This window comes from Canis lupus, chromosome X (genome assembly GCF_003254725.2).
Source record: "Canis lupus dingo isolate Sandy chromosome X, ASM325472v2, whole genome shotgun sequence".
Classification (NCBI taxonomy): domain Eukaryota; kingdom Metazoa; phylum Chordata; class Mammalia; order Carnivora; family Canidae; genus Canis; species Canis lupus.
This window is the reverse complement of record NC_064281.1, coordinates 107,324,001-107,347,583: the sequence shown is the minus strand read 5'-3', so window position 1 is coordinate 107,347,583 and position 23,583 is coordinate 107,324,001. Positions and strand designations below refer to the sequence as shown.

The window sequence follows — 23,583 nt, the reverse complement described above, 5'->3', positions numbered from 1 at the left end:
TCTCTCCTATTCAACCTCCCATAGGATTCACTGACATACAAACGTGTCTTTCTACACTTAGTGGGGCTTCATTTTATTTAGAAAGCCCAATGACAATGTATGTTGACAAAGAATCATGGTGTGTCTTTTACTTTATAAGAATCTTTCACTCCTAAGATTTCAGCACAATTCACAAACAAAAAAAAATCCTGACACCATACACCTACGCATAGCTCAGAGTCGGATACACATGCTGGGAGGAAAAATACCATTTTTAATTGAAAAGCTAGACTCTGTCATCTTCCTTCTTTACACTACACCCAGTGAACAAGGTCACACTGATTTCAGACACCTGTGAGCTTCCAGGGCCTGGGACCCTTCCCATCACAGCCAGGTTGTTAAGAGGGGTATCGGTGGGAGGAGGGTCCGGCAGCTCTGTCTTGCAACAGAATAACTGAGCTTTAAAATGCTGCTGGAAGGTTTTGCTCAGCCAGTAAAGAGCAAAGGGGTTTACGCAAGAATTGCTGAAAGCCAGAACCCGAGAGAAAATGGTGACAATAAAATGAATGGCAGAGGGGTCCACGTAGGTTTGATAAGAGAATGAGTGGTAGAGATACAAGAGGTGATTCGGCAACCAGCAGAGAGCAAACAGAGCCACCAGCACCAGGACGGTTTTGGCAATTCTCTTCCGGGATTCAATCTAGAAGTGGGGAGGAGGAGAAAAATGACCACAGAAACAATCATTTAGCTGGCAGAGATTTTAAAGAGCCATTCTCTAGATTACATAGAAATTTACGGTTAACAGGCTGCAGTCCCTTTGAGCATGCGTTTGTGAAAGAACTGCTTGCTTGGAAGGTGTGGGAAGGCAGCCTGTGCCTATAGAATACAGCCAGTTAATTGGCATGGTAAACCATGATCTTGGTCTCATTAGTTCTAATACAGAGACTCCCAGCCCTGGTTTTGAGAGACTCTAGGATGTGTCCAATTACCTCAACGGTGTTGTGGAATTCTTGAAATTTTAATTTGATTAGAAATAGAGGCTACACAAAACTGCTTTCTCCACCAGCAGAGGCTGACTAGGTTAGAATGTTCTTACGGGGTTCATGGAAGTGGCCAAGTCAGTACCAAAAATGGTTTATGATCTATAGGAATTCTGACCATATAGTGAAGGAATAAAAACCACTGTGTCAAGAGGCCAATGCAACCATCTCCCTCCTCACCCCAGAAAGATAGAAACCCTCTTGTGTGTGTGTGTGTGTGTGTGTGTGTGTGTGTGTGTGTTTAATCAAATGGAACATTTTGGCAACATTCTTTTTATCCTGTTCATATTTCTGGAAGGAGGGCACACCTGGCTCTTGCAATGGTCTTAAGCTTCTGTGAGTCTCTGTGTTCTCTGCCACCAGCACTTACTTTATCCCTTGAGCCCTCAGTTTGCTCCTCTGTGTGTAAGTGGTTTGCATTGAATAATGTTAGGGCGTCTTGCCAGTTCTATCATCCCGTGTCTTTCTATCATTCTGTTACACTTTCTAAAACAAAAGATGCTTCCCTTCGTAGTCTCACCTTGGGTGCTGTTCCTCAGTCTTCCACAGGATGAATAATTTTGACTTCTCCCAAACTTCAGCTGTCCCTTTTCTACCAAAAGCAGTCCTACCATGTATTGAATGCTCACTGTGCTCCAGGAACTAGGTTGAGCACTTTATATCACCCAGTCTCCATCTTCATTTTACAGATAAGGAAATAGGCTCAGAGAGGTTAAGTAACTTGCCCAAGATTGCTCAGTTAGTATGTGGTACAGCCAGAATGAAATCCTGGGGCTGGGATCCCTGGGTGGCGCAGCGGTTTGGCGCCTGCCTTTGGCCCAGGGCGCGATCCTGGAGACCCAGGATCGAATCCCACATCGGGCTCCCTGCATGGAGCCTGCTTCTCCCTCTGCCTATGTCTCTGCCTCTCTCTCTCTCTCTGTGTGACTATCATGAATAAATAAATAAAATCTTTAAAAAAAAAAAAAAAAAAAGAAATCCTGGGGCTGACAGACTCCAGAGCCTGTGACCCTAACAAAAATACTGCACTGCTATTGCACTTATTGCTCACAGGTGAAGCAGAAATTTCATTTCTAAATTGATGCATGAGGGGCGCCAGGATGGCTCAGATGGTTAAGCATCTGCCTTCATCTCGGGTCATGATCTCAGGGTCCTGGAATCGAGCCCCACATTGGAGTTCCCAGCTCAGTGGGGAATCTGCTTCTCCTCCTTCTTCCTTTCCCCCTGCTCATTCTCTCTCTCTCTCTCTCTCTGTATCCCTCTGTCTCAAATGAATAAATCAAGTCTTTAAAATAAATAAATTAATTAATTCATGTATGAGTCCTGATTAATACATACCTGCTTGCGAGCATGGCTCTGTTCCTCAGTAGGTATGTTCAGGGTGCTTTTGTAAAGAGTCCTGGCAATTAGAGAATAATAGACAGAGATAATCGAGAGTGGAATAATATAGAACACTAAGAAACACAGCAGAGAATGTATCTCTTGCATGAGCTTCTCAGAAACAGGATAAGAGGTACACGCTTCAAGTGTCATATTTTTGTCGGGATCTTGTAAAGTATACACATTTGAAAATATAGCCTCAGGTAGAGCAATTAGCATAGACACGATCCAGACGCAGCCAGCTTTGGCACAGGTCTTCAGGATGGCATTGGAGGGCTGCCGCTCCAGTGGCTTCACAACTGCCTTGTATCTAGAAACACACAACCATAGGCAAAAAATCAAAATAAATACCAAAACTATAGAATCTTGGTGTTAGAAATGACCTTAGTGGTCATCCATTTCTGCCTCCTATCCACATATCTATAACCAACAACATCAACCAACTGATATTATTATGATTTCAAATACATTATCCGTCCCAATATTTTATATTTATGCTAATCATCCTTTTCTCCTATTCCCTAATAGTAACTATTTCAGAGTTGCAATTTTAGAATTTTGTGTGTAGACCCTCTATTTAGGACGAATGCATTTTTTTTCAGCATGATTTTTTGGTATGATTGAGAGTAATTCATTACTTGTGTAGAACCTTACATGTTCTAAAAGACTTCCTTTTTGCACAAGTGACTGCTTTTAAACCTAATTCTCCTTCCTTCGTGAGTGAACAGTCGTCAACCTTCCCAGAAAAGATTTCCAAGAGTTTGTGCAGTGAAGAGAAGAGGGTTGATTTCTTCCCTGTTCATAAGGGCTACTTTGTTGCCCAAGCTGATCTGTGGGTAGATTTAGAGCAAGGCAAGGGTGAAACCGGACACCCTTTGCCCGTACAAAGGTGCCTCCTTATGCTAACAAACCTTAAAATCTACAGCCTTTAAGTAAATCTACCCTCAGATAGAATATAAAGCCAGTCAAAGCAAAAATCCATAAAAGACACAGGGAAAGCTTTTCCTCCTCTTAGATTCCAGAATCTGAAGAAGCAATTCCTTCTGGCACTGCTAGGCATTGATTAGTTACAGGCTTCTAGCAGGCTTTTTAAAGCATCACTTTTAACATTTGGAGCCTCAATTTTCTCCCCTGCTTTCACAGTTATTCTACGCTAGGAACACAGAAAAACACAGTACGTAGACCGAAAATACCCTAACAGAGCCTGAATACACGGACTGCCAGAGGTTCTCACACGCTCTATCCATAGAGCTCTAAAAGTCAACCGGATTAATTTATTTCTCCGGGAACAAGACTGTCACCGAATGCCTATGGAGAAAACAAATACAATTAAGTGATGACATTACACTGAGTTACCAGGCAGCCGAAAACCTCATCGTTTTTCTGCCACTGGCTAATTTGATGAATTTCAAATAAATTGGATGCGTGCATCTTTTTACCATTCTTCCGTGGACAATAACGTATATGTGGTCAATTTCACACCTATGCTGATGTTTTAATGTTAACAATATTGCACCACTAGGCTGCACTAATGTATAAAGCATGAATTGTTTTTCTTTTACACCTGGAACGGTTTGCCTTACTTACTTAATAAATAAACGGGGAGGGGGGAAACACTGTTCCGTATTCTTTCAAGCAAACAATTATACTTCAAAGAGAATAAATTATTCCTAAAACACACAATTTCAGCCTTTCCTCCGATGCTAACACAGGAATTTTAACATTCTTACACCAACTTTTATTTTCAATGCCCCCCCTCCAATTTTCTAATCTTACATCCACGTTGCAGACTGTAAGAAAAGCAGAATAGTAGCCTGTGAATGCTAAGTACAAGCTTTCCTCTCTCTCTTTTGCCTAATTTTACATCCTGACAAATAAAACTGAGAAAAGAAACCCACCTGTCAGCGCTGAGAATGGTTAATGTGAACACTGATACACCAACAGAAGTGAGCCGGATAAAAGAAAGCACCTTACAGCCAATTCTCCCGAACAGCCATCCTTCTGCAAGGTAGTGGGTTGCATCCACTGGCACACAAGTTAGCAGAAGTAAAAGATCCCCAAAAGCCAAGCTGGTGATGAAAATATTTGGAACTGTTTGCATGGATTTGGTCTTGAAAAAGACTTTGATGAGAATAGCATTTCCAAGGATCCCCACAGAAATGATCACAGCATAAGTGATGTAGATGGCACACAAAGCTTCTATTCCTGGAGAGTTGTCTCCGGTCCGTCCTTTATTTGTGGTATCATTAGGAACGAGAGAGCTTGATGATTCTGTGTCATTTGTGATTGGAATTAAAGTCTCATTAGGTGACTGAGGCTGTCTTTGAGACATTTCTTCTGAAGACTGCCTTTAATATTTCTTCTTCGCAGTTTAAATGTAGTTGATTGTCACGTCTAATGCCTACGTCTAGTAACGAGATGGTAGAACAGAGCAGAATGGCAAGCAAATTCAAGACGCCCGGATCCTCCTTTCCTTCAGTTGTTCTGTGTCTCCCAGCATGCTTGGCTAAATGCTTACCGATCCTGGCATTGAAGGGTGGGAGGTGGAGGAGTTTTATTGGCGTTTCCGTGACACAGGGAGGGGGGTTTGGGAAATGCTCTGCAGTTGCTTGTTCTTCCCCTGTTGGGGAATCTTATCAATAACTAGTTATTATAAAATAACACTTAATGTTTAGTAGAATCACCCTGTTTCCTTGTCTGGCCACGAAAATCTGTATAGGTCTTGTCCGTTTTTTTCCCCAGAACTCATTCATGTCTCTGCAATCAGAAGATGGTCTAATGCATTTTCTTTTACATGATAAATAAGTAAGTGTGTCCCCTGAAGCACAAACTTGAATCCACTTCTCTAGATTTAATATTGGAAAGGCGCTGAAGCAACAAATCATTCACACTTTGACGGGGCTGATGTCACTTCCAAGGAGGAATAATGCAGGTGACCCTAGGCTTATCACCTAGCTCTGACACACAGTAATTCCCCACTCTGTGCATGTTACCGGGGCCATGCTGCAGAAGAGCACAGCAACCTTTTAAGAGACAAGAAAATCCAGGCAAACCACCAGTTGCTTTGTCTCTGAATGTCCTAATCAAGCAGTTTTTTTTTTTTTTTTACTATTTGATAGTTTCAATGCCATATGCATTTTTAAAATGCTGTTGAGGGTTTCTCTCCTCATAAATGGTTAAAATGAACATGTTCTGTTCCAAAGCAAAATAATACAGGACCCTGCTCAGAGGTCCTGACACAAAAGGACTTGTAAGGATGAAAGCCATTCGGGGCACCTGGGTGGCTTGGTCAGTTGAGTGTCTGCCTTCAGCTCAGGTCCTGATCTCAGGGTCCTGGGAATGAGCCCCATATTGGGCTCCCTGCTCAGCAGGGAGTCTGCTTCTGCCTCTTCCCATGCCTCTCCCTCTATCTCTCCTCCTGCTCCTCCTCTCTCTCTCAAATAAATAAATATATATTTTTTAAGGATGAAAGTCATTCTTTTCCAATGAAGGAATGTGGCAGGTGACTCCAGAGAGGACGGGCATGTAGATGATGTTTACATCAAGTGGAGAAAGAAGAAAAGGAAAGCAATCACCTTAGTAGCAGCAAGAAAAGCCCCTTGTTTTTTTTTTTTTAAGTAGAGGTTTTTTTTAAGCAATGAATTTGTTCTTTTTTTTAAAATTTTTACGATAGTCACACAGAGAGAGAGAGAGAGAGGGGCAGAGACACAGGCAGAGGGAGAAGCAGGCTCCATGCACCGGGAGCCCGATGTGGGATTCGATCCCGGGTCTCCAGGATCACACCCTGGGCCAAAGGCAGGCGCCAAACCGCTGCACCACCCAGGGAACCTGAAAGGCCCCTTGTTAAGGAGGATGTAGGTATGTGATTTCGTGTGTGTCTGTGGGGTGAGGGATTGCTTGGGACTGGAAGGCCAGCAGTCTGAAGGCATTTAATAATAACCTGCGAAGAACTCCCAAAAATGATGAAATTCAAAGGATGATCTCTCTATGTAGTGAATTTTTAATAAATATGTCCATATCAGAGTTAGTCTGGGAAGTGAAATGAAAAACAGCAAAGTATTTGGCTAGCCAGTGAACAGGAGGAGCAAGCAAGGATTGCTCTTTCTACCTGACAGAGTACGTGCAATAAATTCTACAGGGAAAGTGAATGGGATGAAGTGAATCAATTATCTGGTTAAATTGAGCCCCCCCCCCAAATCACACCCATCCCTCCACCCTTTATAAAACTACCCCTACAGCTTGAATTACTCAGCCATAAAACCTTTTTCTGATGGGAATGGGGAGGGGAAGTATTTGGATAAACCCAACTCCCTTAGCTTTTAAGTATACACACACATAATTTCATGCACTGGGCTGGCTCTTTAAGATCATCTCTACAGAAAACAGCTCTATATACAGTTCATATCTTGTTCTCACAAGCCAATGATAAAATCTCTCTGGGATTCCTGTGTGTCATGTAGCAAAGAGCAAACAGTATCTTCCAATTCACACCTCGGCTGATGGCCACACAGCACTGTTTCGTAAGAAACAAACTCTTGCGTATGAGTTCCAAAATTATCTGAATTCCAAAGATCTCAGGGCATGCTTTCATAAGGCTGCAGCCACAAGCGTGCCTTTCTTTTTCCCTGCTCCTCCTGGGCAGAAGATAGTAGTGGTGTTGGGGCACTGCTGGAGCAGTGGTGTTCTTGGATCTCTAGAATTCCAGAATTCCAGAATATTGGAGATGGCAGTGAACTCAGAGATGCTGAAAGCAAATCTATTTTTCTCAGATGCAAAAATGAGGTTCAGAGAGGGCAAGTATCTCATGCAAGGTCACACAAGTACTCAGTAGCAGAGCTGAGGTGAAACGGGTTCTCTTTGAATTCTGAAAGGTTGAAAATCAGTGACAAGAGCAGAGCAACATTTAGTTCCTGACAATGAGCCATATTTGCTCATTTGGCATCAGAGACTCTGTATTTCTGCATGTTCTGTTAACCAAAGGACAAGGGGTTTCCAGACTAGCAAGTAAACGATGATAGATGATTCATGTGCATCTGCCTCTCTATCTACTTACTTTACCTTATAACTCATCCACAAAGCATAGCAATGCCTAGTTAATTATTCCTAGTTAAAGTTGCAGGGCACTTAGCCTAGAGAGAAGGATGGAATCCTTTGTTGTTCATATTTGGTGCATAAATGGTCAGTATTAGCATCCCAGTTTCTCAAAACCAATGACTCCTTAGAGATTGAGCAATTGTAATATGATCCTAATGTAGCCTTTTAACCAGGTAAGTGTTGGATAGTGAACAAATAAATTGCCAGTTTTCTGAAGTTGGGTCTCCTGATTTGGTCCCTTCAGTTAGTGTTGCTAAAATCTTTTTTAAATCTCCAAGGAGCTGGGCCTCTAAGGGGGCTGCAGAGCACTTTTCTGCCTCTGAGGTGGTGGAGGAAAGGAATGAGAGGGCTGTTGCTGGAGAGAGGTTGTAGATTTGGCATCAACGTTCTCAGTCATCAGTGAATGGTTCCCAAAGTTTGGCTTGTGTCTGAATCACTCCGAAGGCTTATCAAAGCATATTACTGGATCTCACCTCTGGAGTTTTAATTTGGGTAGGTCTGGGGTGGGGCCCCAACATTTGCATTTCTTTATTGTTGTTATTTAAAGGTTTATTTATTTATTCATGAGAGACACACAGAGAGGCAGAGACACAGGCAGAGGGAGAAGCAGGGTCCCCACAGGAAGCCTGATGCAGGACGGGATCCCAGGACCCCAGGATGATGCCCTGAGCCAAAGGCAGATGCTCAACCACTGAGCCACCCAGGTGCCCCTGCTGATTTTTTGGTAAGATTTTAAAAATATATTTTATGTATTTATTTATTAATGAGAAACACACACACACACACACACACACACACAGAGAGAGAGAGAGAGAGAGAGAGAGAGAGAGAGGCAGAGACACAGGCAGAGGAAGAAGTAGGCTCCATGCAGGGAGCCCGACACGGAACTCGATCCTGGGTCTCCAGGATTATATCCTGGGCTGAAGGCAGTGCTAAACCACTGAGCCACCCAGGCTGCCCTAAGATTTTATTTTTAAGTAATCTCTACACCCAATGTGGGTTGAACTCAAACCCTGAGATCGACTGTCACGCTCTACCACTGAGCCAGCCAGGCACTCCCCCAATTTTTTTAAGTAAGCTCTACACCCAATGTGGGGCTCAAACTCACAACCCCAAGATCAGGAGTTGCATGCTGTACTGACTGAGCCATACAGGAGCCCCAAACATTTGCATTTCTAGCAAGTTCCTAGGGGATACTAATGCTGCTGGTCAGGGACTACATTCTGAGAACCGCTAATGCAGGATAAGAATAATCCAGCTGTTCAAGAGAATCATGGCCTTTCCTGATACTGAGATCAAAGAGATATTTCTGTGGGTCTTCATTAAAGGCAAGGGAATTGTGTGATGTGATGAATACTTCACGAATCTTGCCTATATCTCTCAGTCCCTGGTAAGCCCCATTTCCAAGTCACTCAAGGGGCTTAAGGTGATCTTTCCAACAGGAGAAAGATGAAGTGGTTAAATTTTGTGCCTACTACTCGAACACATTTTGTATATTTGAGAACTGACAAATGAATGAAAAAATCAGAATTATCAATCTATAAGTCTCTAATTACAGAAGTTCCCTTTCAAAAACTAGTCATGCTGGAAAACAGGATGGATTTGTTACTAACTAACTGGGCTAGATCAATTGTGAGAGGAAACAATTTGACTTGTAGGCATATTTGGATCTATGTAATAGTGACTCTTGTTGTCACAGTTCTCTGTTCTCCTTCGCAACTTCTTGCTTCAAATTTCATATTTCATATTAGTTTCATATTTCAAGAGGAAACTGCTATTCAGAATGAACTCAGCAGAGACCAGACAGAATAAAAACTAACCATGCAATGGTAGGCTCTACAAAGAGTAGAAATTCTAATTAACTCTCTTAAGTGGAATTTTTTGGTTAAAGCTAATTCTTGTCATAATTAAACTTAATGGCTTCCTAAAAGTGGACAGCCGTGTAGGCTGTTCAGATTTAGGTGATTTTATTGTTGCCCTGATCACTGTACCTAACCACCCACACATGCCCGCTAGTGTATGCTATGGTTTGCATGGAGTTCCACAATTATGATAGATTGAGGCAGTTTGACATCAGATAAAATGTTTAGACTTCCTGAGTACTGAGGTATAAATTATGAAGTAAATGACACTATCTCTTAATGCATTTCTACCTCTCTTCTCAGTAATTCCCCCTTTCCTAAAATTCTCTTGCATACCCCGAATTATATGTCCCGTTCCCACAGGGCTTTGTGCCAGCCTCCTACAAATTGATCCCATGGTGCTTCAGATCAATAGAAACCATACACTTACCATGTGGCCCCACAGAGCCACTCTTATGTATCCACCCAAGAGAAATGAACACCTATGTCCACCCAAAAACTTGTATGCAAGGGCACATGGAAGCATTATTCACAAAAACAAACTGGAACCAACCTAAATGTCCATCAGTTAGCAATTGGGTAAACAAAATGGGACTTCTGCATATAGTGGAATACTACTCAGCAATAAAAAACAACAAACCGCTTTTTAAATCCAGGTCATTGGTTATCAATTTTACTATTTTTTAAGTGACATACAGACATTAGCATTGTGTGTCTATTTCATTAGCAATATGAATCCCTTTCACAATCTATAATTTGCAGTAGGAATTGTTCCAGATAAGAATAATGACTTGCAAAATTGAAAATCGCGGATTATTAGAGACACAAATTATTTTTTTTAATTGGTGTTCAATTTGTCAACATATAGAATAACACTCAGTGCTCATCCCATCAAGTGCCCCCCTCAGTGCCTGTCACCCAGTCACCCCCACCCTCCGCCTACCTCCCCTTCCACCACCCCTTCCACCACCCCTAGTTCGTTTCCCAGGGTTAGGAGTCTCTCATGTTTGAGACACAAATGATTAAATGCATTTTTGTGATTTCCCTCTCAGTCTCACTGCATGACTGGAATAACTTGAGAAGGCTGGTTTTCCTGTGTATTAACACTAGATTTTTATGAGTTCAGACTGGCCACGGTACATGTTACAACATGGATGAATCTCAAACATATGCAGTGAAAGACACCACATCCTCTGTATGATCCCTTAATATGAAATTTCTAGAAAAGGCCAAACGCTAGTCATGTAAAGCACATCAGTGCTCACCTGGGTTTGGAGGTTGGAGTAAGGGTGACTGCTAAGGAGCACAAGGGAAAAGTTTAGGGATAATGGAAATGTTCTGACATGATGTAGTGTGATAATAGTTGCATGACTGTGTAACTTTATTAAAACTCAAACTCTACACTTATAATGGATGAATTCATGGTAGATAAATTATACCTCACCTCAAATAAGCTAAAAAATGAGCAAATAGTAAGGCTAGATGCCTTCAAGAGATAGAGCTGAGGAAGACATTTTTAGCCCCAGGGATGGTGGATTGGGGCAGTCTCACCCATGCTGGGAATGAGTCTGCTCTGCCCACATAGCTGCTGCCCCAGTGGGCATTATCACACTCTGCCCTGCAGCATTCTGCCAGGGCTAGTGCTCATACTTTGGGGAGATATGAAGATTAACAGAACTCAGCACTTGTCCTCAAAGAACTTAATGAGAGAGAGAATGTAAGGAAAAAATAAGCAAGAAAACCAAATTTCTCTGGCTCCTACACATACTTGTTCACACAGGATCTTTAGCTTCTTGTGACGTCCCTTACCTCAAGCACTTCTGGCAGCCCCTGAAGATGAGGGTCTTACCTGTAGTTAGGGATTAAGGTTGTGCTAGAGTCAGTGGCCATTGGGACTATCCCAGGCCATTAGATGTTGCTCATGCCTTTGGATCTCAGAAGGCTGTGTTAGCAAGAGGGGGTCAGGATCTCATTCCCTTTGCCACCATGAAAATCCTTCCTAGATACAAATAGGTGCCTGGATAAGACACAGACATGCATCTAGGGAGGCTGGGCTGGGGTGGATTGAGATAATAGCCATCATATTGTACCCCAATTTACTGCTTCCTACTTCAGACTTGGATTTTGTGCCTGATCAGCTCTGTCATGCTTTGTGATTCCCTCCTTCAGGAGGATTTTAAAAAAATATTTATTTATGTATTTTAGAGAGAGTGTGAGCTGGAGGGGCAGAGGGAGAAGGGAAGGGGGAGAGAAAATCTTGAGCAGACTCTGCACTGAGCATGGACACCAATCTGGGGTTCGGTCTTATGACTGTGAGATGACAACCTGAGCTGAAAACCAAGCATCAGTCACTTAACTGACTGCACCACCCAGGCACCTCAGGAGGATTGTTAAAAAAGATTTATTTATTTATTTCAGAGAGAGAGAGAGAGCATGAGCTGGAGGGGCAGAGGGAGAGGGAGAGAATCTCAAGCAGACTCCCCATGGAGCACAGAGCCCATGGACCCTGAGATCATGGCATGAGCTGAAATCAAAAGTTGGAAACAAGCAACTGAGCTGACCAGGAGTTTCCCCATAAGGAAGATTTACTCCTCACCACTGTTCCCCCAAGTTACCCTTCTGCCAAGTGTGTCTGAACCCCAGCAAGGGTTGCAACCTTGGCTGAAAATAGAACCCATGTCACAAGTAAGGTAGAAAATAAATTCTATCATGGTTCAAAGGGAAGAGAGATCACATCAAGTTGGGGGAGACTGAAGGATTTCAGTAGATAGAGATAGGGGACAGGAAAGAAGTCGGTAAATAAAAGTAAATAGCAAAGACGTAGGGGTGGGTGCATATGGGGGCATGTTCAGGGAATAAATTGTTCAGTTTGAAGTGTGAATGTGAATAGGGAAGCAAGGTGTAATAAGCCTGGCAAGAGAGGTTGAGGTTAATGTGTGGAAAATAGCTGAATGCTGTGGGCTCAGACTGCACTGAATTCAATGGGCAATAAGTGGTTAATTCAGGCCCCCTCTTCACAATCTCATACTGGAACCCCAGGGGCATTCTCCTAGCTTTTGGTTGGCAAGTTAGGGATACAGCAGCCACACCACACTTATGGCTGAGCTGTGTAGTTGGGCAAATTCAAGTAGGTATCTGGATTATCTTGGCTTCTTTAAAAACATACAAGGCATACCTTGTCCTTCACGAGGAGCACTAAACCATGGTAGGCTGGTTGGAATCATTTTTGAATATCACCTTGACCTGTCCATACCTCATCTTATCTTTTTTTCCCTCATCTTACCTTTGATCACATTATCTCCTTACTTGGTTTTAAAATTGAGTCTTGTTTTGCTTTTCTAGTTCCCCTTTTTTTGGTCCATTTAGGACATACAGGGCTTGTTGGAGTACAGTGAGGGACTGGAAATGAGGAGCTTCAGAGGCGGTTTCTTTTTTAAAATAGATTTTATTTATTTATTCATGAGAGACACAGAGACATAGGCAGAGGGGGAAGCAGGCTCCTGCAGGGAACCCGATGCAAAACTCCATCCCAGGACCCTGGGATCACGCCCTGAGCCGATGCTCAAGCTTCATTGAGCCACCCTGGAGTCCCTCAAAGGGGGTTTCTAAAGCTACACCAATTTAAAAAGAAGCCTGTTTGCTGGAGCTGATGGTGGAGGAGAGAACCCATATAATTGTGGAGAAATGCGTTCTGGCTGAAATAAAAATAGTCCCTGGGTTCAACTATAAAGAGCAGAATATACACGTTTTTTGTCTTTTTATTTGACCACAACCAGCTTTACACTAGGTGGCTCGATCTGAGGAGGATCAACAGCCACCACGCACTACGATATTCTGGGTGCTATAAAATATGTCATCTCATTTAATCCAGAGACAGCTGTGGGAGGCAGATTATATGCTTTTGCATTTTAGTGGTGAAGAAACTAAGGCTCATAAGGTAAAGAAATTTGCTTAGATCCACACACACATTTTTAAGTGGAAGAGCCAGAATTCAAATCTGGATCCTGCTGGGATGAAGTTCTACTTTCTTTTTATCCATCTACAAGGCCTGACAGAAAAGGAAGAAGCCTAAATATGAGCTGGAAACAAGACAAAAATCAGATGCAAGAAATGGAGGCCGATAACAGTTGGGTCTGTGCTAAAGCATCCCTTTTCTGGGCAGGTACCTGGTACACAGTAGAGGGATAGGTGTGGCTGTTTAAATGGTCTCTAGAATTCTTTTTTTTTTTTTAAAGAAGAAGCCATTTCTTTTTTTAAAAATTTTATTTATTTATTCATGAGAGAGAGAGAGAGGCAGAGACACAGGCAGAGGGAGAAGCGGGCTTCATGCAGGGAGCCCGACGTGGGACTTGATCCCCAGTCTCCAGGATCACACCCTGGACTAAAGGTGGCACTAAACCGCGAAGCCACCAGGCTGCCCTAGAATCCTACTTTTTGAGTAGTGACTTGAATGGTCTTCAACAGAGATTCCTTTGGCACTGTCTTGGGAACCCCCTGTTCCCTTATGGGCAGTTTTGACTGGCTGGGTCTGGCCTGGTTTCTGAGTTGGGCTCATTTTGGGGACACAGGTAGATAATAAAGCTAAGCAGTTAAAACTTCTTAATTGATTCTAGGAGGAAGGAGAGTTGTGTATGTATGTCAGAGAACATGGGATACATAAAAGGGAGAGGATGAAGATTGGTGATCTGGAGCTAGTTCAGGGAATCTTCCAGAATCTCATAGTAGTAACATTTCAAAACTATGATTCACCCACCTCCACCCCCCACCAAGAAACAAGAGAGCTCCCCGTGGAGGGAAGAAAACAAATGGTACTTTGTAAAATTATCAAGAGAAAGACAGGCCCACCTCAAGAAGCAAGAGAAGTCACAAATACACAACTTAGCCTTACACCTAAAGGAGCTAGAAAAAGAACAGCAAATAAAGCTTAAATCCAGCAAAAGAAGGGAAATAATAAAGATTAGAGCAGAAATAAACAATATAGAAACAAAAAACCAGTAGAATGGATGAACAAAACTAAGATCTGGTTCTTCAAAAGAGCTGATAAAATTGATAAAAACCCTAGCCAGACTTACCAAAAAGAAAAGAGAAAGGACCCATATAGATAAAAATGAAAGAGGAGGGAAGCCTGGGTGGTTCAGCAGTTTGGCGCTTGCCTTCAGCCTGGGGCGTGATCCTGGTGATCCGGGATGGAGTCCCACGTCAGGCTCCCTGCATGGAGCCTGCTTCTCCCTCTGCCTGTGTCTCTGCCTCTCTCTCTCTTTCTGTGTCTCTCATGGATAAATAAAGAAAATCTTTTAAAAAATGAAAGAGGAGAGATCACAACCAATATCATAGAAATACAAATAATTATAAGAGAATACTATGAAAAATTATATAGAAGAAATGGACGAATTCTTAGAAAGTTGCAAGCTACCAAAACCGAAACAAGAAGAAATAGAAAATTTGAACAGACCCATAACCAGCAAAGAAATTAAATTAGTAATAAAAAACTCCCAACAAACAAAAGTCCTGAGTCAGATGGATCCCCAGTGGAATTCTACCAGACCAATTAAAGAAGAGTTAGTACCTGTTCTCAAATTGTTCCAAAAAAAATGGGAATAGAAGGAAAGCTTCCAAACTCATTCTACCAAGCCAGCATTACCTTGATTCCAAAACCAAAGACTCCACTAAAAAGGAGGATTACAGGACAATATCCCTGATGAATATGGATGCAAAAATTCTCAATAGAATATTAGCACATTGAATTCAATGGTACATTGAAAGAATTATTCACCACAATCAAGTTGGATTTATTCCTGGGCTGCAGGGGTGGTTCAATATTCGCATACCAATCAACATGGTACACCACATTAATAAAAGAAAGGATGAGAACCATATGATCTTGCCAATAGATGAAGAAAAAGCATTTGACAAAATACAGAATGATTTCTTGATAAAAGACCCTCACCGAAGTATAGATAGATGAAACATACCTCAACATCATAAAGACAATATATGAAGGACCCACAGCTAATATCCTCAATGGGGGAAAAACTGACAGCTTTTCTCTATGGTCAGGAACAAGCAGAGATGTTCACTTTCACCATTATTATTTAACATAGTACTGGAAGTCTTAGCCTCAGCAATCAGACAAAAAAAGAAAGAAACAAAGGAAGAAAGGAACCAAGAAACAAAGAAAGGAAGAAAGGAAGAAACAAAGAAAAAGAAACAAAGAATGAAACAAAGGAAGAAAAGGCATCAAAATTGCCAAGGAAGAAGTCAAACTTTCACTATTTCCAGATGACATGATATTTTATGTAGAAAACCTGAAATACTCCACCAAAAAAATTGTTAGGATTAATACATAAATTTGGTAAAGTTGCAGGATATAAAATCCATGTGCAAAAATCTGTTGCATTTCTATACACCAATAACGAAGCAGTAGAAAAAGAAATCAAAGATTCGATCCCATTTGTAATTGCACCAAGCAATAAGATACCTAGGAATAAACCTAACTTAAAGAGGTAAAATATACTCTGAAAACTATAGGTGAAAGAAATTGAAGAGGATAAAAAGAAATGGAAAAACGTTCCATGCTCATGTATTGGAAGAACAAATGCTATTAAAATGTTCATACCACCCAAAGTAATCTACACATTTAATGCAATACCTATCAAAATACCACTAGCATTTTTTCACAGAGCTAGAACAAACAATCCTAAAATTTTTATGGAACCACAAAAGACCCCTAATGGCCAAAGCAATCCAAAGCTGGATGCATCACAATTCCAGACCCCCCCCCCCAACCAGGGGAATACTAACATTTATTTTTTTAATTTATTTTAATATTTTATTTAAATTCAATTTACCAACATATAGTATAACACTCAGTGACAATTTCAGACTTTAAGCTATATTACAAAGCTGTAGTCATGGGATCCCTGGGTGGCACAGCGGTTTGGCGCCTGCCTTTGGCCCAGGGCGCGATCCTGAAGACCCGGGATCGAACCCCACATCGGGCTCCCGGTGTATGGAGCCTGCTTCTGCCTCTTCCTGTGTCTCTGCCTCTCTCTCTCTCTCTCTCTGTGTGACTATCATAAATAAATAAAAAAAAAAAAAAAAAACAAAAAAAAACAAAGCTGTAGTCATGAAGACAGTATGCTGCTGGCACAAAAACGGTATATTACAAAGCTGTAGTCATGAAGACAGTATGCTGCTGGCACAAAAACGGACACGTAGATCAATGGAACAGAATAGAGAACCCAGAAATGAACCCTCAATTCTATGGTCCACTAACCTTCGGCAAAGCAGGAAAGAATATCCAATGGAAAAAAGACAGTCTCTTCAACAAATGCTGTTGGGAAAACTGGACAGCAAGATGCAGAAGAATGAAACTGGACCATTTTCTTACACCACACACAAAAATGAATTCAAAATGTATTAAAGATCTAAATGTGGGACAGGAAACCATCAAAATCCTAGAGGAGAAAACAGGTAGCAGCCTCTTTAACCTCAGCCATAGCAACTTCTTACTAGACATGTTGCCAGAGGCAAGGGAAACAAAAGCAAAAATGAACTATTGGGATTTCATCCAGGTAAAAAGCTTCTGTACAGCAAAGGAAACAGTCAACAAAACTAAAAGACAGCCTATGGAATGGGAGAAGATATTTACAAGTGACATATCAGATAAAGGGTTAGTACCCAAAATCTATAAAGAGCTTATCAAATTCAATACCCCCAAACCAAATAATCTAGTTAAGAAAAGGGCAGAAGACAGGAACAGATATTTTTCCAAAGAAGACATTCAGATGGCCAACAGACACATGAAAAGATGATCAACATCATTCATTATCTGGGAAACACAAATCAAAACCACAATGAGATACCATCTCACACTCATCAGAATAACTAAAATTAACAACACAAGAAACCATAGGTATTAGCAAAGATGTGGAGGAAGGAGAACCCTCTTGTACTGTTGGTGGAAATGCAAAATGGTGCAGCCAGTTTGGAGAACAGTATGGAAGCTTTTTGAGCTTCCTCAAAAAGTTAAAAATAGAGCTACCCTATGATCCAACAATTGCACTACTAGGTATTTACCCAAAGGATACAAAAATACTGATTCGAAGGGGCACATGCACCCCAACGTTTATAGCAGCATTATCAACATTAGGCAAATTATGGAGAGAACCCAAATGTCCATCAACTGAAGAATGGATAAAGAAGAGGTGGTATATGTATATGTAATGGAATATTACTTGGCCATCAAAAAGAGAAACCTTGCCATTTGCAACAATGTGGATGCAGTTAGAGTGTATTATGCTAAGTGAAATAAGTTGAGAAAGACAAATACCTTATGATTTCACTCAGATGTGGAATTTAAGGAAGAACAGATGAACAGATGAACATAGGGGAAGGGGAAAAATAAAAAAGGAGAGAGGGAAACAAACCATAAGAGACTCTTAACAATAGAGAACAAACAGAGGGTTGATGGAGGTAGGCCGGTGGGGGACGGGCTAGATGGGGAATGGGCATTAAAGAGGGCACTTGTTGTGATGAGCACTGAGTGTTGTATGTAAGTGATGAACCACAGAATTCTACTCCAGAAACTAATATCACACTGTATGTTCACTAACTAAAATTAAAAAAGAGAGAGGGAGGGGATCCCTGGGTGGAGCAGCGGTTTAGCGCCTGCCTTTGGCCCAGGGCGCCATCCTGGAGACCCGGGATCGAATCCCACGTCGGGCTCCCAGTGCATGGGGCCTGCTTCTCCCTCTGCCTATGTCTCTGCCTCTCTCTCACTCTCTCACTGTGTGCCTATCATAAATAAATAAAATAAAATAAAAAATTAAAAAAAAGAGAGAGAGGGAAGAAGATTTGGGCCCACGTTTAGAAAAGGTAGGGAAAGGTACGGTTGAGGTCATTTAAATTAAGTACAAAGGCAGAGCCACAACAGTAAGGAGCTTGAAGCCGAGCCCAGAAAGCTGACCTGGAGCTTCTAATATACCGCTGTGTCTTAAAGCCAGTACAACTCTTATGAACTGGGGGCTCGGACAGAATGCACAGGTGGGGGTCCTATGGACCCAGAAATAGTTCAAGAAGGTGACAGAATCTGTTCTGCTCCTCTCATAGGCCATAGGAAGCGCTTGAGAGTCGGTGCAAGAAACCGGCTCCTGTGGGCCATGCTTATCTCCAGAACATCCCTTTCTCAGAAGAGGCACTCCCAGGCTCAAGGGGCCATGCCCTTGGTGCCTTTGTTGCTGATTGTTATTTGGGTGAAGTAGAAGTACAGAGGACCTGAACAATAAATCATCCCATACCATGAGAAAAAAAACAAAAAACAAATATCAATCCTAGGAAAACAAACATGTAGATGAGCTGAGCTAATAGTTGCGAGTGATAAAGACAATGTGAAGCTCTGGAGATGCACATAAATAATAACAAGTGGACCATGGACTCCTGATAAGCTAAACAAATTGCTTGGCATTGTGAATTGGTAATTATGCTTCAATTCACATTTTCTTTTGTTAGTTATAAGATGCTATTCCTTCAGATTTCATACTATCCACTTTCTTTCCAGCAGAATGCCGTGGTAAATAGTTCTCTGTACAACCTGAGGTGTGTAAGAGCAAAGGGACCTGGCCTCTGTCCATTCCCAGGGGAGAGCACATGACCCTGGCACCAGCAGGGGGCAGTTAGGAAGGGCTAGGCCTTGGCTGGGGGTTCACTGTTCAACTGGCCTTTACTGCTCCAAAGCTCACCTCACCCAAGAGATGGCTTCCCACTACGCTTTGTTAGGCAAACCCAAGTGTTCATTCTTCCTTCCTGGTTAGGATTCCAGTCGGCCTGGCCTCCTTGAAGCTCATGCCTAGGGAGGCAGTTCTGTGTTCCAGGCCCCTTATCAGGACAGCTGCATAGACTTCGATGCCAATCTGAGTCTCCCTGCCCTTAGCTAACTAAGGTTCCATGGTGGGCATGAGATTGGGTAACAAACATCCCCAGATGAACTTGAGATTGGTTAACAGAAGCAAAGTAAGAAAAAGGCCGCCCTTGGGCAGCCCGGGTGGCACAGCGGTTTAGTGCCACCTTCAGCCCAGGGCGTGATCCTGGGGCCCCAGGATGGAGTCCCACGTCGGGCTCCCTGCATGGATCCTGCTTCTCCCTCTGCCTGTGTCTCTGTCTCTGTCTCATGATTAAATAAATAAAATCTTAAAAAAAAGAAAAGAAAAAAGCTACCCAAGCAAGCTTCCCCTGCACCTCCAATGTCCCTGTAGTCTAGAATATGTAACAAGCCTCCCTTAGTAATGTCTGTACAAGGGTAACGAAATGAACTGTTTTATGGATCTCTCTCATACATACCACATGTTTGAGTGCACATCTATATGCAAAGTTACTTACATAATCTCAAAGATGATCTCTTGGAAGGCTTTGAAAAGATTATATGGCTCTGACAATCCTGAATGTGGAAGGGGGAGGAGACAAGTTGGTAAGCATGGAACAATTTACCAATACAGCCACTCTGGAGTCCTTTAGGGTTGAGACTGTGCTTCTGACGAGACTGGGCACTCAGGCCTGTCTCCCTCACCCCATTCTGGAGCTCCCTTGTAAACCAAAACAGTGATGTTTGGGTCTTTACTGGGCTAGAGTGGAGGGTCTAGGTAGCATTTTACACTTTCTGCTCTATCTCCCATGGACAAGTTAACGCTACCCCTCTTGGTTTCTAACACGAGCAAGTCAGAAAAATTTTTGGCTCTTTGGTAGTAGCTCAGTGGAGTATAAAGATGAAGGATATGTGGTCGTGATTTTCAGGAGTATAAGAGCAGAAGCCAGAAAACAAAGATGCAGGCTTCTCTTAAACCAATGAATCCTCTTTCCCCAAGGATCAACACACCATCTACATACTCTCTCACATTCTGTTTTTGCCTCTCTGTCCTGGTCAGTCCAGACTTTAGGCTCCTCAGACCCCCTCCTCTCCATTGGATAGACCACAACTGTGCAGTTGCCTTTTTGTGCCTTCATGGAAGCTGGGAAGCAGAGACACCAGCAACTTTTCCATTTTCCCAGAGCTGGATCTCTCTTCAGTACAAGGAGTCTGATATCAGGGGGATGGATAAAGACCCACCCTCCCCTTGCTGGGAGCTAAGAGGAAGCCCAGAGAGAGACTTGGTGGACCAGCCCAGACAAGGAGGTCTGGTATTTGTCCAGAAAAATGGTGGAATGGCAGGCACAAATCTGCTTCCCTGTCCACACTAGCTTCCCTGTTGTAGGTGTTACTCTGATAAGAGGGAGGCTGAGTGTGAAGGCCCACACGGGGAGCTCTGACACTTGTCCTCCAGAGTATGGTAGACATAGAGGAAAACACGCTTCGGCTTCAGACCAGCGGGTGTGGAGATCCCCTTTCTGGGATATAGCAGCTGTGTTCTTGTCTCTACAGAGGCAGGTGGCTGGAATTACTCATAGCATTTCTATCATCCTTGAGCTTTAACTGTGTAGAAGGGATACGTGTGGGTGGTGATTTGCAGTAGAAAAATTTGCATCAGTAGTGATCCTTGCCTTGTGTGGTGGACTGGAATAGGGCTCAGAGCCTGGCTTGCCAGGCTGGGCCTATTTAAGGGCCTCTGGAAGTATTCTGTGGAATGGTAGGACCAGCACTGGAAAAGTTATGGCCCTGTCCCCACTAGCAGCTCCTTCCTGGGAAGTTTCTTTCTTTCTTTCTTTTTTTCTTTTAAGATTTTTATTGGGAAAAAAAAAAAAGATTTTTATTGGGACACCTGGGTGGCTAGCAGTTTAGTGCCTGCCTTCAGCCCAGGGCGTGATCCTGGAATCATGGGATGGAGTCCCACATCGGGCTCCTTGCATGGAGCCTGCTTCTCCCTCTGCCTGTGTCTCTGCCTCTCTCTCTCTGGGTCTTTCATGAATAAATAAAATATTTTTAAGAAATAAAGATTAAAAAAAAAGAAATAAAGATTTTTATTTATTTGACATAGAGCTGAGAGAGCACAGGGGGGTGGGGAATGGTAGAGTGAGGGGGAGAAGCAGGCTCCCACTGAGCAGGAAGCCTGACATTGGGCTTGATCCCAGGGTCCTGGGATGATGACCTGAGCCAAAGGCAGACGCTTAACTGACTGAGCCACCCAGGCGCTCCCCTTTTGGGAAGTTTCCAAAGTGCCAATAGACCCACGCACTCTACACCAGCACATCTTACTCCCTTTACCAACACTTCTGGAGTTTTGCCTTATGGACACAGGGGCCTGGAGACTCTAATGTCCTTTCCACTTTTATGCTTTATTGTTTTTGGAGGGAAAACTATGTGTTGGTTCACAAGGGCAATGGATCAGTTCCCAGAAGACTTCTTCTAGGGCTTTAAAAAAGGGCCCATGGGAGGGAAGAGACCAGGGATACTTGACTATTTACTTCAGGACTGAACCAGCAGTGGTAGAATTGAAGTTCGGTCAGGTAGTGAAAGTGTGATTGATTTGTGGTTCAGTCTTTTCAGAGTGCACTGAGCCCGCAGAGGCTACAACAACTCTTTCTGAGCCCTGGTCAGGGGTAGCTGTGCCGCCCCTCACCCCACCGGCTTCCCTCCACTCTCACCCCATCCCATTTTATCAGAGAATCTCAAAAAATACAACCAGCCAAAAGTAAGAGAGCTGGAGCTCAGAAAGAACATACTCTCTGGTTGTTAGGGAAAGCCCTCTGCCTCCCCACCCTCACTCCAGCCTCCATTCCCCTCACCAACATCACTCCCCAATGCTCCCCAACCCTTTTTGAATGATGGCCCCCATATAGGGCTATTCCTATTCAAATGAGGTGTGGCCTAGGGTCCAAGGGCAAGGCCACCCTTCCTTAACCTTAGCCCACATCTGCTCTCCCTTCCTCTGTGCTAAGGCTTTGGGGAGCAGGAAAGGGGGAGCATTCATGTGGGAGAGCACAGGATCTGGCACAGGCACTAGCCTCCAGGAACCCCCCTGCCTTCAGGTTAGGTCCATCCATGCCCCCCCCCCGCCCCCCGCCGCCACCCCGTCTATGAGACTGCCTCTTCTCAGAGAGCAGGCCCCTTGGTCCCCATTGACTGCATCTGATGGAAGACAGCACCTCAGGCCCCCTGGCTGACCTCTCTCTCTCCTTCCTTCCTCTTCCCTCCCTTCCTGCCACTCTCCTTCCCTCTCTGCCTTCCTTCCTTTCTCTTCAGGTCTGTGAGTTTGGCTCTCCTAGAACAGCAGGCTGAGGCCCAGGATTGGGCTTTGGTGCCTTGGCTGGGGACCAGAGGACCCCCTCCAGGGGAGCAGCTCACTTCCTCTGGTATAAGGCAGCATGTGCAGCCTGCCTTAGCTCTTGTTGGCTGTGTAGCTTGGTGGTCTGGTCACCTCACCCCAGAGCAGGACTTCCTACAGGTGGGTGGGGCTTTGGTGCTTTAAAGAGGACCTTCTTCGTCTGGCTTTTTCAGGAACATTCTCTATTCCTAGACTTGGTGCAAAAGTTGGCTGTTGGGTGGGTGGGTGGGGGGTTGTGGAAAGTCTTGGAAGGCCTGGTATGTGTTGACTTCTTGGGTGTGCTTTAGCTGCCCTGAGCTGGGAGGGTCTGAGGAGCAGCACCAGAGAGCCACTGTGGGAGCAGGAAGACCCAGACACTATCAGAAGCAGGAGATACTTGGAACTGTTTAATGCAAACATCTGTGTTTTCTTTACTTCAGGCCTGATGGAAAGGCCAGGCCAGATGAGCAGTCCAAGAATGACAATAGACAAGTTTAGGATTACTTTGAAATAAAAAGAAAAAGAAAAAAAACAAGAGAGAGAAAAGAAAAAAAACTCAAGGGAAGGGCCTCGTCTAGAATCCAATAGTCTCTAAAGGGGAACCCTATCTATCTATCTATCTATCTATCTATCTATCTATCTATCTCCTACGTGGGGTTTTCCTGGCCTGATAGAGAGCCCACCCCACCCCACCAGGGCAGTACTCAGTACTAGTGTCCTTAGTCTCTCAACCTCATTAGAAGAAGGCAGACCACTGTTGAGCAGAATCAGTACGGTCCAATAGATCTACCATCCTGAGGAACATCTAGAAGGCAGAAATACCACCTTAGTCTGGAAAAGGCCCCCTCGGGTATAGATACCTTACAACTCTTTCTTGGGAGTGCTTCCTCAAATTACAAAGTGTGTTTGCTTGCCCCTAACGGGACAAGCAGCTGCTATAACAAGGACCCCTTGAGGGATCAGAATTACAGGTGGTCATGAGGCTGTCCCAATACT

General features: G+C 43.3%; 1 protein-coding gene across 1 annotated transcript; it reads right to left on the bottom strand.

Annotated features, from left to right (window-relative positions):
• Positions 1–265: 265 nt before the first annotated feature.
• On the bottom strand, positions 266–4,731 carry BRS3 (bombesin receptor subtype 3). Its single transcript, XM_025460977.2, has 3 exons — positions 4,298–4,731; positions 2,358–2,709; positions 266–679 (listed from the first exon to the last, which is right to left on the bottom strand). The coding sequence occupies exons 1-3, from the start codon at positions 4,729–4,731 to the stop codon at positions 266–268; spliced, it is 1,200 nt and encodes a 399-aa protein (XP_025316762.1).
• Positions 4,732–23,583: the final 18,852 nt, after the last annotated feature.

Coding starts and splice junctions, on each gene's coding strand:
- BRS3 (XM_025460977.2), bottom strand. CDS start 4,731: ATGTCTCAAAGACAGCCTCAGTCACCTAATGAGACTTTAATTCCAATC. Junction 2,710..4,297: donor ACCATTCTCAGCGCTGACAG/GTGGGTTTCTTT, acceptor GTGTGTTTCTAG/ATACAAGGCAGTTGTGAAGC. Junction 680..2,357: donor AGAGCCATGCTCGCAAGCAG/GTATGTATTAAT, acceptor CCCCACTTCTAG/ATTGAATCCCGGAAGAGAAT.